This window comes from Macaca fascicularis, chromosome 2 (genome assembly GCF_037993035.2).
Source record: "Macaca fascicularis isolate 582-1 chromosome 2, T2T-MFA8v1.1".
Lineage (NCBI taxonomy): Eukaryota > Metazoa > Chordata > Mammalia > Primates > Cercopithecidae > Macaca > Macaca fascicularis.
In genome coordinates, this window is record NC_088376.1 from 78890890 (window position 1) to 78909096 (window position 18207).

An 18207-nucleotide genomic window follows, 5' to 3' on the forward strand; every position below is an offset into this window, starting at 1 on the left:
AGACCAAATCTACGTCTGATTGGGGTGCCTTAAAGTGAGGGGCAAAATGGAACCAAGTTGGAAAACACTCTTCAGGATATCATCCAGGAGGACTTCCCCAACCTAGTAAGGCAGGCCAACATTCAAATTCAGGAAATACAGAGAACACCACAAAGATACTCCTCAAGAAGAGCAATTCCAAGACACATAATTGTCAGATTCACCAAAGTTGAAATGAAGGAAAAAATCTTAAGGGCAGCCAGAGAGAAAGGTCGGGTTACCCACAAAGGGAAGCTCATCAGACTAACAGCAGATCTCTCGGCAGAAACTCTCCAAGCCAGAAGAGAGTGGGGGCCAATATTCAACATTCTTAAAGAAAAGAATTTTCAACCCAGAATTTCATATCTAGCCAAACTAAGTTTCATAAGTGAAGGAGAAATAAAATCCTTTACAGACAAGCAAATGCTTAGAGATTTTGTCACCACCAGGCCTGCCCTACAAGAGACCCTGAAGGAAGCACTAAACATGGAAAGGAACAACCAGTACCAGCCATTGCAAAAACACGCCAAAATATAAAGACCATCGATGCTAGGAAGAAACTGCATCAACTAACGAGCAAAATAACCAGCTAATATCATAATGACAGGATCAAGTTCACACATAACAATATTGACCTTAAATGTAAATGGACTAAATGCTCCAATTAAAAGACATAGACTGGCAAATTGGATAAAGAGTCAAGACCCATCAGTTTGCTGTATTCAGGAGACCCATCTCACATGCAGAGACACACATAGGCTCAAAATAAAGGGATGGAGGAAGATCTACCAAGCAAATGGAAAACAAAAAAGCAGGGGTTGCAATACTAGTCTCTGATAAAACAGACTTTAAACGATCAAAGATCAAAAGAGACAAAGAAGGCCATTACATAGTAGTAAAGAGATCAATTCAACAGGAAGAGCTAACTATCCTAAATATATATGCACCCAATACAGGAGCACCCAGATTCATAAAGCAAGTCCTTAGAGACTTACAAAGAGACTTAGACTCCCGCACAGTAATAATAGGAGACTTCAACACCCCACTGTCAACATTAGACAGATCAATGAGACAGAAAGTTGACAAGGATATCCAGGGATTGAACTCAACTCTGCACCAAGCAGACCTAATAGGCATCTACAGAACTCTCCACCCCAAATCAACAGAATATACATTCTTCTCAGCACCACATCACACTTCTTTGAAAATTGACCATATAATTTGAAGTAAAGCACTCCTCAGCAAATGTACAAGAACAGAAATTATAATAAACTGTCTCTCAGACCACAGTGCAGAACTCAGGACTAAGAAACTCAATCAAAACCACTCAACTACATGGAAACTGAACAACCTGCTCCTGAATGATTACTGGGTACATAACAAAATGAAGGCAGAAATAAAGATGTTCTTTTAAACCAATAAGAACAAAGATACAACATACCAGAATCTCTGGGACACATTTAAAGCAGTGTGTAGAGGGAAATTTATAGCACTAAATGCCCACAAGAGAAAGCTGGAAAGATCTAAAATTGACAGTCTAACATTACAATTAAAAGAACTAGAGAAGCAAGAGCAAACACATTCAAAAGCTAGCAGAAGGCAAGAAATAACTAAGATCAGAGCAGAACTGAAGGAGATAGAGACACAAAAAACCCTCCAAAAAATCAATGAATCCAGGAGTTGGTTTTTTGAAAAGATCAACAAAATTGATAGACTGCTAGCAAGACTAATAAAGAAGAAAAGAGAGAAGAATCAAATAGATGCAATAAAAAATGATAAAGGGGATATCAACACCAACCCCACAGAAATACAAACTACCATCAGAATACTATAAACACCTCTATGCAAATAAACTGGAAAATCTAGAAGAAATGGATAATAAGAGCTATTTATAACAAACCCACAGTCAATATCATACTGAATGGGCAAAAACTGTAAAAATTCCCTTTGAAAACTGGCACAAGACAGGGATGCCCTCTCTCACCACTCCTATTCAACATAGTGTTGGAAGTTCTGGCTAGGGCAATCAGGCAAGAGAAAGAAATCAAGGGTCTTCAGTTAGGAAAAGAAGAATTCAATTGTCCCTGTTTGCAGATGACATGATTGTATATTTAAAAAACAGCATCATCTCCGCCCAAAATCTCCTCAAGCTGATAAGCAACTTCAGCAAAGTCTCCGGATACAAAATTAATGTGCAAAAATCACAAGCATTCTTATACACCAGTAACAGACAAACAGAGAGCCAAATCATCAATGAACTTCCATTCACAATTGCTTCAAAGAGAATAAAATACCTAGGAATCCAACTTACAAGGGATGTAAAGGACCTCTTCAAGGAGAACTACAAACCACTGCTCAGTGAAATAAAAGAGGACACAAACAAATGGAAGAACGTACCATGCTCATGGATAGGAAGAATCAATATCGGGAAAATGGCCATACTGCCCAAGGTAATTTATAGATTCAATGCCATCCCCATCAAGCTACCAATGAGTTTCTTCACAGAATTGGAAAAAACTGCTTTAAAGTTCATATGGAACCAAAAAAGAGCCCACAGTGCCAAGACAATCCTAAGTCAAAAGAACAAAGCTGGAGACATCACGCTACCTGACTTCAAACTATACTACAAGGCTACAGTAACCAAAACAGCATGGTACTGGAACCAAAACAAAGGTATAGACCAAGGGAACAGAACAGAGTCCTCAGAAATAATGCCACACATCTGCAGCCACACATCTACATGACAAACCTGACAAAACATGACAAACCTGAGAAAAACAAGAAATGGGGAAAGATTCCCCATTTAATAAATGGTGCTGGGAAAATTGGCTAGCCATAAGTAGAAAGCTGAAACTGGATCCTTTCCTTACTCCTTATACGAAAATTAATTCAAGATGGATTAGAGACTTAAATGTTAGACCTAATATCATAAAAACCCTAGAAGAAAACCTAGGGAATACCATTCAGGACATAGGCATGGGCAAGGACTTCATGTCTAAAACACCAAAAGCAACAGCAGCAAAAGCCAAAATTGACGAATGGGATCTAATTAAACTAAAGAGCTTTTGCACAGCAAAAGAAACTACCATCAGAGTGAACAGGCAACCTACAGAATGGGAGAAAATTTTTGCAATCTACTCATCTGACAAAGGGCTAATATCCAGAACTTACAAAGAACTCAAACAAATTTACAAGAAAAAAACAAACAACCCCATCAAAAAGTGGGCAAAGGATATGAATAGACATTTCTCAAAAGAAGACATGCATACAGCCAACAGACACATGAAAAAATGCTCATCATCACTGGCCATCAGAGAAATGCAAATCAAAGTCACTGTGAGATACCATCTCACACCAGTTAGAATGGCAATCATTAAAAAGTCAGGAAACAACAGGTGCTGGAGAGGATGTGGAGAAATAGGAACACTTTTACACTGTTGGTGGGATTGTAAACTCGTTCAACCATAATGGAAAACAGTATGGTGATTTCTCAAGGATCTAGAACTAGAAGTACCATATGACCCAGTCATCCCATTACTGGGTATATACCCAAAGGATTATAAATCATGCTGCTATAAAGACACATGCACACGTATGTTCATTGCAGCACCATTCACAATAGCAAAGACATGGAATCAACCCAAATGTCCATCAGTGACAGACTGGATTAAGAAAATGTGGCACATATACATCATGGAATACTATGCAACCATAAAAAAGGATGAGTTTGTGTCCTTTGTAGGGACATGGATGCAGCTGGAAACCATCATTCTCAGCAAACTATTGCAAGAACAGAAAACCAAACACTGCATGTTCTCACTCATAGGTGGGAACTGAACAATGAGATCACTTGGACTCAGGAAGGGGGAACGTCACACACCGGGGCCTATTATGGGGAGAGGGGAGGGATTGCATTGGGAGTTATACCTGATGTAAATGACAAGTTGATGGGTGCTGACAAGTTGATGGGTGCAGCACACCAACATGGCACAAGTATACATATGTAAGAAACCTACATGTTGTGCACATGTACCCTAGACCTTAAAGTATAATAATAAAAAAGAAAAAAAAAAGAAGAAGAAGCAGAAGACTGTAGTTCCAGGCTTAAATATAGTTTTAAAACATTTTGCAAAAATGCCTTAGTAGGTGATGCAGGAAGGTGATCTACTATGGGATCCACTAGCCTTGGCATAAATAATATGAGAAGGAAAGGCTGTAACTGATCTCCCTTCTCTTGGCTCTGGTTGTGGAAGGGAGGTATGATTGTGACAATCACTCAAGTACCCTCCTAGGCATAAAAAAGGGAGTGAAAAATGCTTTGAGTAGTGGCTTATACATAGCAGGTACTTGATAAAATATTTGATGGCTTGACTCACAAACCAATAATTTGTCAATATTTTCACATGATGCTTGTTAGGTAAAGTACTGACTCTGGAGCCTGAATGCCTGCATTTGTATCCCCGGTTCACCTCTTGGTTGGTTGACCTTGTGCAAATCACTAAATTTCTCCACCTGTTTTTCAAGTTGTGAAACGGGGATGATAATAGTAGCTATCTCCAAGGATTACAGTGAGAATTAAATTAGGCAAACACATAAAGACCTTAGAACGGGCCCTGAAATATAGTCAGGGCTCAGACGGTGTTGGCTACTATCACTTTAAGCAAGAACGAGACAATATTTTTCACTCCAAGCAGGGAGTTCTAACATCCCCCTACAGCAGCTCTAATATTTTTGAGAACTATCAGAAAGATCAGACAAAAAGTAAAAAGATGTGGCACTCCCCCAAATAATAATTTATTGCTCTAGTATTTTTAAAGTTCAAATTTCAAAAACTGAATAGAGCATCATATGCTTTCATTTGTCATACATGGACATAGGATAGTTATTGCCAGATTGTTGGCGAAAGTAGACTGCCAATTCTTCAAGTATTTACACCACATATAGCCTAATTTAAAATGAGATTTTAATATTTTGTGTTTTTCTTATAGCTATTTATCTATTTTATAATTTAATTTTTCATGTGAAATCTACTGACAGAATAACTAGGTAATCAAAAGCATGTAAATAATATTAAATATCAGTTTCCTCCTAACAATAACATGGAATTTAAAATATCATAATTATTTTCCATGTTTAAGAAACATTAATTTGAGGTGTGCCTTCTCCCTTATATAAAATTACTGGGAAACTAGCAGAATTTTTGTTTCATTTCTCATCTGACTCTTTATACTCGTTTCTAATAATGAATCCCTTCCAGACAAGCAATTTTTTAAATGGTAACCAAAGGAAAATATGTCAGATAATAAAAATGGAGTAGTTTATGCTCTTTGTTGCTCTAGAATAAGAATGAAGATCTTGATAAGTGAGAGTTCTACAGATGGATTTTACTTAACGTTAGAGACATTAAGAATAGTCCAATAATAGAGAAACGTATCTGTGAGATGTGAGTGTGTCATATAGGAACTATTCAAAAAGGCTGGGATGTGTTTCTCTTAAGGATACCACAGGAGTTAGTCTAGTAGACTTCGAGTATCCCTTTCAAATTTATTATTGAATTACTGAATTACATTTTTCAGGTTTATTGAATAAACCTGAAAATGTTTACTTTCACAAATAATCAAAAACTGTAGTTTAAAACAATAAGATATCATAGCAACACTTTTAAGACAGCAATAACATCCATTCTTGGTTCAAAGGCAGGAAAGCAACCATTTGTATTGCTGCTGGAGGGAGAGCTGATACGTCCAGACAGCAAGATGACCTTCAGCAAGACGACCCAAAGGCCTTTATGCCTTTTGACTCAGCAATTCCTCTTCAAAGAATTTATTCTAATTATGAATTCAATAAAATATTCTAATATGTGCACATGAAAGTATTCAAAGAAGTGTTTTCCCAGTTAAAATTTGTAAACAATCTATGTATTTGAAATAAAGAAAATGGTTAAAAAGCTACAAGTCATTATAAATGTTGTTGTCCATGGATACTCATATTAACTAATATGAAAATGTGCTTACTGTATATTTTAGCTGAACTGCTTCATGCGTATTAATGACCATTCTAGCAAAGGCCTACAAGTGGTGTGGGAATCAGGGAAAGGCTGCCTCTTTGGTATTTCAACTGGTATTGATTATTGCTATCAACTATTTGGGGAGAAAAAATCAAAATGAAGCCCTGTCAAATTTTATAAGTACTATCTTTGGTCCTTCAAACACTTGAACATTTGTGATGACACCTTAAGAAAAATGAAGTTCAGGTCTTACCATTGCCATTAAAAACAAATTAGGAGACGTGGTTTACCTGGGAACAAATTTACTTGAATATTCAGTACCTGAAACCATGCCAAACCAAAGAGCAGCTGCAGTACATTAGTTATTTTAAATGAACAAGTTTACAAAGTTTATTTTCATCTATACATAAGGATGATTTTTTAAAAACTTTTTACATATTAGTGGTTATGATCCAATGTGTCATGAGTGAATTTAACTGTAAGGTGGTTTAAATCAAATATGCAATGTTTACTTGAATTGTATTTCTATTAGCAGATTTTGACTATGTTTACAGGACTGTTTAAATTAAGGATTATCAGGCATGTGAGATCGCCTTTCAGTTATCTTTAAAACAGATGTATATTAAGGGCTTAGAGTTAGGCTCTACATATTCTGGGCAGTGAATAGGCAGTAACTTACAAATAAGTTTTGCTTACCTTTTGTTTTAGGGACTAGCACTGCTATCAATGGAAAGTATTTTTAACTAATCTGTTATTAAGAAAGTCATATTTTTGCATTTCAGCCAAAATAAAGACCATCTCTGATAATCTGTTAGAAACAGATAATACATGTCTGAAATCCATATGTTTCATATGATCTAAACTGTATTTTCCAATTTAAATTAAAATGTAATATAGATTCAGAAAGGTTCATATTTTTCTAATGACTTCATTCTATATTATTTTGTTAGGTTGCATAAAGAAGCAAGGAATTGCACTTGTATTAAAAGATGAAGAAAGCTATTAGGTATATTTGTACATGACTGCAAATGAGTCTATGCCTGTTTAAAAGAAAAGATGGACACTATTTTAAAGTGAGCTTTAATATGCTTTTATATAAACAAATTTGAAGTACAGTTTAGTTTGGTTGTGTTTACCTAACAAGTACTATAAGCCGTGTATTTGTTCTTATTTGTATAATCCTAGCCTGTGACTTAATGTTGACGCTTTGCTTTGTCTTTTGGCTGGCCTAACCTACATTGACATGTACGCAGAACATTTTACAACTTTTTTTTCCCAAAAGTCATAATGAATTACTTTATTAATAAACAAATAAAGTCTTGTAAAAAAAAAAAAAAAAAAAAGAATTAGGCCTTTCTATTAATCTCTTAAATTCTATATTCATCTCCCCAGGACTTAAATTGAAGATAATTCTTTACCATCTACCTACTTCTCACAAATAGTATTATAAAATACTTTCAGCCCTGCAAAAACCCAGGTATGTTTGTATATATATATATATATATATATATAATTTTTATATATAAAAAATTATATATATAATTTTTTAATCTGCAAAAAGACTCTTAGGTGTTAAAATGAGAAAATAGCTTTAAAACACTTAATTTTTTCTTCATGTTTCTTGTTTCTCCCATTTTCTTTAGACTTTTTCTTTTTTCCTTCATCTTTCTTCCTGTGCACACCCCCCTCTCTAAACATACCCCCACCTGCATATATACACCAAATGTACTTTTTGCCCTGTAGTCTAAATTCTTTCACACATTTATTTTCCTCTCATATTTTTTCATATGGATGAGAGCTAGCATGATTCTCTCCTTGAATCTGCCAATCTGATTAGGTAAAGAGGCAGATTCTTCAGAACAATATTTCTTAAAAATAAAATGATTTATAATATTTTCTGTATTAGATGGAAAGCACAAAGGACATTCTACAGCTGATAATTTTATTGTGTTTGTCTGATTTCTGCAAAGGATTCCTGATCATATTCCTGGGAGAACTGAAGGATGTACATGATAATCAATTCTGAGGATATGTTTTTAACCCTTTTTTTATTAGTTTAATTCCTAAATGACATTTTTCTATAATATCTGATTATTACAAAGTCTTAAAATTATATCAATGCAGTCTCATCTGAATTAGATTAAGACAGAAACTTTAAAGATCACAAGTACTTTTTGATGTATTATTTTTCATTTTACAAACTGCTGTACAGGAGAAATAACTTTGCCTCTCACCCCCAGAAGTCTACCAATGCCTGTATAATCTTATAATCAACCTGAGAAGACCTGTTTGCTGTACTCCTATTTAATCTGATAGACAACAAAGCTCCAGTTTTAAGAGAAATCTGTGAACTACAAAACCTGTATATTGGTGAGTGATTGAGCTACCCCCCAGGGAAACCATGCTTTTTCCACGGATCTGTGCGACCCATGAATCAGATCACCTCGTGAGCCCACACCACCAGGGCCTTGGGTTCCAAGCACAGAACTGTGCAGATTCTTGGTGACCGTTTGGGTTGCAGCCAGTGGCAGCATGCTGGAGACTGCCTAAGACAACCAACTACCCAGTGGGAGGGGCGGTCACCATCACTGTGGCTCCAATCAGCCGTTTTCCCCTGCCAGTGCTGGGGAGACTGGGCAGTTTGGCCTGGGAGGAATACCTCACAGGGCAGCACAGTGGCTGTGGCAGATCGTGGCCAACTGCTTCTTTAGGTGGGACCTGGATCCATCCCTCCTCTTTGGGTGGGCCCTCCCTGTGGGAACTTCAGCGATTCCAGCCAGGAGTTCACAGACAGAACTCTGATCTCCCTGGAATGGAGCCCCTGCGGGAAAGAGTAGCCATGGTCTCTGGTTTGGTGGACTTAGTCTTTCCTTCTGTTGGCTCTGAGGAATCAGGGCAGTCGAAACCAGTGGAATTCCTGCCAGTGCAGCACACCCATTCCACCAAGGGACAGATAGAGTGCTTCATTAAGAGGGTCCTTGATCCCATGCCTCCTAAGTAGGTGAGACCTCCAAACAGGCGTCACCAGACACCTCATTCAGGAGAGTTCCCAGTGGCGTCAGGTCAGTGCCCCTCTGGGATGGAGCTCCCAGGAGAAAGAGCAGGCAGTCATCTTTGCTCTTCTGCAGCCTCCACTGGTGATACCTCTAGGTGCAGGAGGGACCCAGGTAAATCGAGTCTAGAATGGACCCCCAGCAAACTGCAGAAGAAGGGTCTTACTGTTAAAAAGAAAAACAAACAGAAAGCAACAACAGCATCAACAAAAAAGACCCCACAAAACCTCATCCAAAGGTCAGGAGCCTCAAAGATTGAAGGTAGATAAACCCACAAAGTTGAGAAAAAAATCAACACACAAATGCTGAAAATTCAAAAAGCCAGGGTGCCTCTTCTACTCCAAAAGATTGTAACACCTCTCCAGAAAGGGCACAGAACTGGGCTGAGGCTGAGATGGATGAATTGACAGAAGTAGGCTTTAGAAGGTGGGTAATAACAAACTTCACTGAGGTAAAAGAGTATGTACTAACACAATGCAAAGAAGTTAAGAACCACGATAAAACATTACAGGAGCTGTTAACCAGAATAACCAGTTTAGAAAGGAACAAAGATGACCTGAAAGAGCTGAAAAACACAACAAGAGAACTTCACAATGCAATCACAAGTGTCAATAGCTGAATAGTCCATGCAGAGGACAGAATCTCAGAGCTTGATGACTATCTCATTGAAATAAGACAGACAGAAAAGATTAGAGAAAGAAGAATGAAAAAGAACAAATGAAGCCTCCGAGAACTATGAGATTATATAAACAAACCTATGACTGATGGGGGTACCTGCAAGAGATGGAGAAAATGGAAACGAGTTGGAAAACATACTTCAGGAGAACTTTCTCAACCTAGCAAGACAGGCCAACATTCAAATTCAAGAAATCCAGAGAACCCCAGTAAGATACTACATTAAAAGATCAATCCCAAGACACATAATCATCAGACTTTCCAAGGTTGACATGAAGGAAAAAATTTAAAGGGAAGCCAGAGAGAAAGGCCAGGTCACTTACAAAGGAAGCCCATCAGACTGACAGCAGACCTCTCAGCAGAAACCCTACAAACCAGAAAAGATTGGGGGGCCAATATTCAACATTCTTAAAAAAAGAATTTCCAATCCAGAATTCCATAACCAGCCAAACTAAGCTTCATAAGCAAAGGAGAAATAAGATTGTTTTCAGACAAGCAAATGCTGAGGGAATTCTTCACCACCAGGCCTGCCTTGCAAGAGCTCCTGAAGGAAGCACTGAATATGAAAAGGAAAAACCATTATCAGTCAATACAAAAACACACGGAAGTACACAGACCCATGATACTATGAAGAAACTACACTAACAAGTCTGCAAAATAATCATCCAGCATCATGGTGACAGAACCAAATTCGCATTTAACAATATGAACCTTAAATATAAATGGGCTAAATGCCCCAATTAAAAGACACAGAATGGCAAACTGCATAAAGAGTAAAGACCCACTGGTGTGCTGTAGTCAAAAGATGCATCTCACATGCCAAGACACACATAGGCTCAAAATAGAGGAATGGAGGAAATTGTACCAAGCAAATGGAAAGTAGAAAAAATGCAGGAGTTACAATCCTAGTTTCTGACAGAACAGACCTTAAACCAACAAAGATAAAAAAAAAAAAAAAAAAAAAAAAAGACAAGGAAGGGCATTACATAATGATAAAGTGTTCAATTCAACAAGAAGAGCTAACTCTCCTAAATATATATACACCCAATACAGGAGAACTCAGATTTGTAAAACAAGTTCTTAGAGTCCTACAAAGAGACTTAGCCTCCCACACAATAATAGGGAGACTTTAACATCCCACTGTCAACATTAGACAGATCATCGAGACAGAAAGTGTAAAAGATATTCAGGGCTTAAACTCAGCTATAGATCAAGTGGACCTGATAGAGATCTACGGAAATCTCCACTCAAAAACAACAGAATATACATTCTTCTTGGTGCCACATGGCACTTACTCTAAAATTGATGACATAATTGGAAGTAAAACACTCCTCAGCAAATGCAAAAGAACTGAAATCATAACAGTCTCTCAGACCACAGCACAATTAAATTAGAACTCAATATTAAGAAACTCACTAAACACCACACAGCTATATAGAAGTTGAACATCGTGCTCTTGAGTGACTCTTGGGTAAGTAATGAAATTAAGACAGAAATTAAGAAGTTCCTTGAAACTAATGAAAACAAAGGGACCATGTGCCAAAATCTCTGGGACACAGTTAAAAAGTGTTAAGAGGGAAATTTACAGCACTAAATGCACATATCAAAAAGCTAGAAAGATCTCAAATCAACATCCTAACATCACAACTAATGAACTAGAGAACCAAGAGCAAACAAACCCCTAACCTAGCAAAAAACAAGAAATAAGCAAGGTCAGAGCAGAACTGAAGGAGATATAGACACACACACACAAAAAAACGTCAAAATATCAACAAATCCAGAAACTGGCTTTTTAAAAAATATTAATAAAATAGATTGCTAGCTAAGTTAATAAAGAAGAAAAGACAGAAGAATCAAATAGACACAACAAAAAAAGATAAAGGGGATATCACCACTTGCCCCACAGAAATACAAACAACCATCAAAAAATACTATAAACACCTCTATACAAATAAACTAAAAAATCTAGAAGAAATGGATAAATTCCTGGACACAAACACCCTCTCAAGACTGAAGTTGAATCCCTGAATAGGCCAGTAATGAGTTCTGAAATTGAGGTGGTAATAAATAGCTTACCAACCAAAAAAGCTCAGGACCAGAGTGATTCACAGCTGATTCTACCAGAGATACAAAGAGGAGCTGGTACCATTTCTTCTGAAACTATTACAAACAATTGAAAAGGAGTGACTCTTCCCTAACTCATTTTATGAGCTCAGTATCATCCTGATACAGAAATCAGGCCGAGATAAAACAAAACAACAACAAAAAAAGAACTTCAGGCCGATATCCCTGATGAACATCAATGCAAAAATCCTCAATAAAATATTTGCAAAACAAATCTTGCAGCACATCAAAAAGCGTATCCACCACAATCAAGTTGGCTTCATCCCCAGGATTCAAGGCTGACTCAACGTAGGTAAATCAATAAACGTAATTCTTCCCATAAACAAAACTAAGGACAAAAACCACATGATTACCACAATAGGTACAGAAAATGCTTGCGATACAATTCAACATTTCTTCATGTTAAAAATTCTCAATAAAGTAGGTATTGAAGGTACATATCTCAAAATAATGAGTCACTTATGACAAACCCATAGCCAATATCATACTGAATGGGCAAAAGCTGGAGGCATTCCCCTTGAAAACTGGCACAAGACAGGGTTGCCCTTTCTCACCACTCCTATTCAGTGTAGTATGGGAAGTTCTGGCCAGGGCAATCAGGCAAGAGAAAGAAATAAAGGGTATTCAAATAGGAAGAAAGGAAATCAAATTCTGTTTGCAGATGACATGATACTATATCTAGAAAACCATATCGACTCAGCCCAAAAGCTTCTTAAGCTGATAAACAACTTCAGCAAAGTCTCAGGATACAAAAACAAAGTGCAAAACTCACAAGCACTCCTATACACAAATAACAGATAAGCAGAGAGCCAAATCATAGATGGATTCCCATTCACAATTGCTACAGAGAATAAAATATCTAGGAATACAGCTATCAAGGAAAGTGAAGAACGGTCTTCAAGGAGAACTACAAACCATTGCTCAAGGAAATCAGAGAGGACACAAACAATGGAAAAACTTTTCATGATCATGAACAGAAAGAATCAATATCATGAAAATGGCCATACTGCCCAAAGTTATTTATAGATTCAGTGCTATTCCCATCAAACTACTCTTGACATTCTTCACAGAATTAGGAAAAAAAAAAAAAAACTATTTAAAAACTCATATGGAACCAAAAAAGAGCCTACATAGCCAAAACAATGCTAAGCAAAAAGAACAAAGCTGGAGGCATCATGCTGCCCTACTTCAAACTATACTACAGGGCTATAGTAACCAAAACAGCCCGGTACTGGTACAAAAACAGACACATAGACCCATGGAACAGAATACAGAGCTAAGAAATAAGACCACACATCTACAACCATCTAATCTTCAACAAATCTGATGAAAACAAGCAATGAAGAAAGGATTCCTATTTAATAAATGGTGCTAGGAGAACTGAATAGCCACATGCAGAAAATTGAAACTGGACCCCTTCCTTACATCTTATACAAAAATTAACTCAAAATGGATTAAAGACTTAAATGTAAAACCCAAAACTATAAAAACTCTAGAAGAAAATCTAGGCAATATAGTTCAGGACATAGGCACAGGCAAAGATTTCATGATGAAAACATCAAAAGTAATTGCAATTAAAGTAAAAATTGACAAATGAGATATTAAACTAAAAGTTTCTGCACAGCAAAAGAAAGTGTCATCAGAGTGAACAGAAAACCTACAGAATGGGTGAAAATTTTTGCAATCTATCCATCTGACAAAGAGCTAGTATTCAGAGTCCACAAGGAACTTAAATAAATTTACAAGAAAAAAAAACCATTAAAAAGCAGTCAAAGACATAAACCGACACTTCTCAAAATAAGACATTTATGCAACCAACAAACAGATGAAAAAAGGCTTAACATCACTGATCATTAAAGAAATGCAAATCAAACCCACAGTGAGATACCATCTCATGCCAGTCAGAATGGCAATTATTAAAAAGTCAGGAAACAACAGATGCTGGTGAGTCTGCAGAGAGATTCAAATGCTTTTGCACTGCTGGTGGGTATGTAAATTAGTTCACTCATGGTGGAAGACAGTATGGTGATTCCTCAAAGACCTAGAACCAGAAATAGTATTTAAACTACCATTTGACCCAGCAATCTCATTACTGGGTGTATACCCAAAGGAATATAAATCATTCTATTATAAAGATACAAGCACACATATGTTCATTACAGCACTATTCACAATAGCCAATAAATGGAATCAACCCAAATGCCCATCAATGATAGACTGAATAAAGAAAATGGTGGTACACATACACCATGGAATACTATACAGCCACAAAAAGGAATGAGATAATGTCCTCTGCAGGGACATGGATGGAGCTGGAAGCCATTATCCTCTGCAAACTAACTCAGGAACAGAAAACCAAACACCACATATTCACATGTTCTCACTCAAAAGTGGGAGCTGACCAATGAAAACACATGGACACAAGGAGGGGAACAACACACACTGGAACCTGTCCAGGGGTAGGGAATGGGGAGGGAGAGCATCATGAAAAATTGCTAATGCATGCTGGGTTTAATACTCAGGTTATAGGTATATGGGTGCAGCAAACCTCCATGGCATACATTTACCTATGTAACAAACCTGTGAATCCTACACATGTACCCCAGAAATTAAAATAATTTTTTTAATAACTGTATATATCAGCACTGATTTGCATAACAAAAAGTTTTCAGGAACAATAGAAAACAAAATTAACTGAAAATGAAGTCAGGAAAGAAGTAAAGAGTTCAAATTGCCAATGTTTGAATCTAGGAAAAGAATGGTTTAAAAAAGTGTTTAGGACGGGAGTGATGGCTCACATCTGTAATCCTAGCACTTTGGGAGGGTGAAGTGGGAGGATCACTTGAACCTAGGAGTTCGAGACCAGCCTGAGCAACATGATGAAACCCCATCTGTACAGAAAAAAAGTGTGCGCGCGTGTGTGTGTGTGCAAACTGGGTGTGGTGGCATGCCTGTAGTCCCAGCTACTTGGGAGGCTGAGGTGGGAGGATTGCTTGAGCCAGGGAGGTTGCTGCTGCAGTGAGCTGTGGTCGCACCACTGCATTTCAGCTGGGCGACAAAGCAAGACAGCCTCAAAAAAAAAATGTTTAAAGGATAACTGAGTGTGTCATAAGGAATGGGAAAGTATTATATTGGCTGAAATACTCTTAAACAGGAATCTGTAACACTTGCCTTCACTCTTCTATGCATGTGATGGAAAGAGAAAAAAAAATGATCTATCTGTGTTATCCCAAGGTAACTTTATTTCTTCATCTGTAAGATTGAGTAGGATAGGTAGGCGGGGACATTTTATCCTATGTAAAGTCTTTCCATTCCCAGCATTCTATGATTGTACAGGATTGCTCATGCTAGATTTCTAAATTGAAAATATCCTTCTGCCTAAATGTAAAATGCCACTTGACATTTCTGCAAGCCATAATTCAAGGAAATGGAAGAACAAATACCAAAGTAATTTAGCATAACAGAATGCTAAAGGGGAATTTTTTTCTTCTATCTATCTGTCAGTAGAGGTTCAAAAAGTTTGAAAGCAAAGTAATCTATTGAGATGTTTAATACAAAAGTATTTCTACATGCCAACATGAGGTGGTTTGACTCTTTATGTGCAGGGTCACTTTGCCAAGAAGGTAGCTCCAAAACTGATCTTGTGACACTTAAGCCAACATCACTGTAAGATATAAACAAAGGATGCGGAAACTATAAGAGATGATTGCATCAGAGAGAGTCTTATGTGCGAATTGTGACCCACTCCCATTGGAGGGGAGGAAAGTTTTCTCTTTTTCATTTCTAGCCTCTATTCACATAGCCCAAATAGCTTAATGTAGTCTTCCAGGGTAACAATGAGAGGGACACAGCAGACCTTTGTCTCACTAACATCTGAAGAAGTCTACAGGCAAAAAGCTGTACCTGGAGTTGCAGGGAGCAGTGGGGAAACAGTGGAAAAGTTGGTGTTGCAAAATGTGTTTCCTATAGGCCAAGCAGAAGTTAAACCAGCAGTTGTGCAAGAGGGGAGGCTTGGCAATGTGCAGGACTGTAATAGAAAACACTGTGATGTGTATTACAAGGGGCATGAGCTGGAGGAGGTGAGCCATAAGAAACTAGCCAAAGAGTTTATGAGTTTGGAAATGTGCAATGCAGAGGTCCCTGAGTGGGGTCATCAAAGAACCCTCAACTATATCGCCAGGAAGAAGAGTATGCTGTGCACATCTGCCAAGCCTCAAGAACAGCAATGCTACCTTTTTCCTGCCTCCCAACCCACCTGTAGAGCCTCAATGAAAGGAAAACTGTGACTAGTGAGTTAAAGGGAAGAAGGAAAGACAGTCCTCTCTGGTGTTTCACCTGTTTAACATAGAATGTTACAAAAGCATTGAATTAAAACATGGTGGGAGTTTTATAGAAGAACTATTTTCTTGTCAGCTCTGAGTAAGCTCCATTTCTTTTCTTACATGGAACAGATAATAAATCAAAGGCACCAAAATATTTTTATTATTCTCCAAGTAATAAGCTTGGATATCTATCTCTACGAGAATAAAATAGCCATTTAGCATAAAAGTTAAGTTATGAGAGCATGGTTTGGCAAAAGCATAGAAAACAAAAGAACTAAACTCCTTGACATGAGAGCATAAATGGAGTGTAAATATGGGACCTAGCAGAGTGACGTGAAGAGAAGAACGTCTGAGCAACCTAGAGGCATGAGAAGCCTTAAAGAAATGATGTCTAACTTCAAAGTTAAGCTCTTTGAACTTTTGTCACATAAACCCCTGTGCACTTTATCAAAACCAGGAGTAAAATCTGATACACTTTCTAAGATAGATAGATAGATAGATAGATGATAGATAGATAGATGGATAGATAGACAGATAGATAGATAGATAGATAGATAGATAGATAGATAGATAGATAGATAGATAGATAGTTTTTGAAGAAAGGGGTCAATTTTCACAATTAGATTGATGATGGAGTAGAAATATAAGACTAGATGGCACTTAACACATATCAAGAATCAATGTAGTCAAGAAATAAGAACCAAATATGGCCTCGATAATATAAGTCACTCATCCATACATACCTACCAACACCTCAAATTTTGGAAAAATCTTAAGGTAGTCACTGAACATTCCACAGAGGACAGAAAGAAGTTTGGACCAGTCTTATCTATGTCTTACCTAGACTCCAGTTGACATCTGGCTAATGTTCAAAATTACTTACTTGTATGTTGAGTCATCTTTGTTTTTCTTGTTAAGTAGAGAATGTTCTGTTGGGTCTAAACAAGATTCCTCCTTAGAAAATAAAGAAATTTCCTTTTGAATATCACTTTCCACTAAATTAGTATCTCTTTTAGGAAGGAAAAGGTAGTTTTCAATATGCCAGTGCTTTGCCTGAAAAAAACGAAAACATCTTTTATTTTTATGAAATTTATTTTCTTCAAACATTTACGTGTGTTTACCATGTGCTAGATTACTAATTAAAGTCCTGGGGTGGGACACACAAGAAGATGAAAAAGACGTGACTCTTCTCCACAAGAAGTTTACAGTTTTACAGGGGAAATGAAAGAGATTCATGTACCTTTAATAAAGGTAGAAAATGAGATGTGTCATAAGAAACAATGAAAAGATAATAATGAACTACAAAAAATTTTTTACCATTCCTATTTTAAAATTCTGAATAGCCAGATGTATATTTACTAAAAACAAAACAAAGCTTTTGTTAAAGAATTGCCACAGTTATTTTTTCCCTCAACTACTTTATTTGCATGTTATCTCCTTAAAATGTTTTCAAAAGCTAGTTCAGTTATTAAATATTATTTTCTAAAAATTATATGTGTTATATAATAATTTCCACAGATTTTGGCTACACTTCTTAAAATGCATTAATCTAACAAAAGTTTCCCATTAACAATCTATTTTATGTTTTAAATACAGAGCCGATTTTCTCGTCTTATATCAATTCGCTTCATGCACACAGAATGTTCCAAAGAATGCAGCCTGTGAGATACGAGGGGAACCGTAGGCATCCTGCAGATATTTGGCTGGTCTGCAAATTGATCAGCCTTGTCATAAGTGTTTGCAGAATAAAATGCCTACAGGGCCAGTCAAATAATATCAATGAATGAATTGAACCTAATACAAGAAAATAAATGGGTAATAAATAGTAAATAAAACTCACCCTCAGTATTTAAGGCAATAAAAAAATTCAAGGACTACACTGCTACACTGAATTAAAGAGAACTCATTTTACATAAAGGCTATAGTTACTCTTAAGGAATGATGTATGTTCTTTTTTTGTATTTTTTATTTTTTTTTTTATTTTATTTTTTTTTTTTGCCACTGTAAG

The 18207-nt window shown here is 36.8% G+C and overlaps 1 protein-coding gene across 1 annotated transcript in view; it reads right to left on the reverse strand.

Annotated features, from left to right (window-relative positions):
* WDR49 (WD repeat domain 49) overlaps positions 1-18207 on the reverse strand; it is a 187867-nt gene that overhangs the window by 30366 nt on the left and 139294 nt on the right. Inside the window, 1 exon segment of the mRNA XM_045386671.2 lies at positions 17083-17252. Within this exon segment, the coding sequence (XP_045242606.2) occupies positions 17083-17252 (170 nt within the window).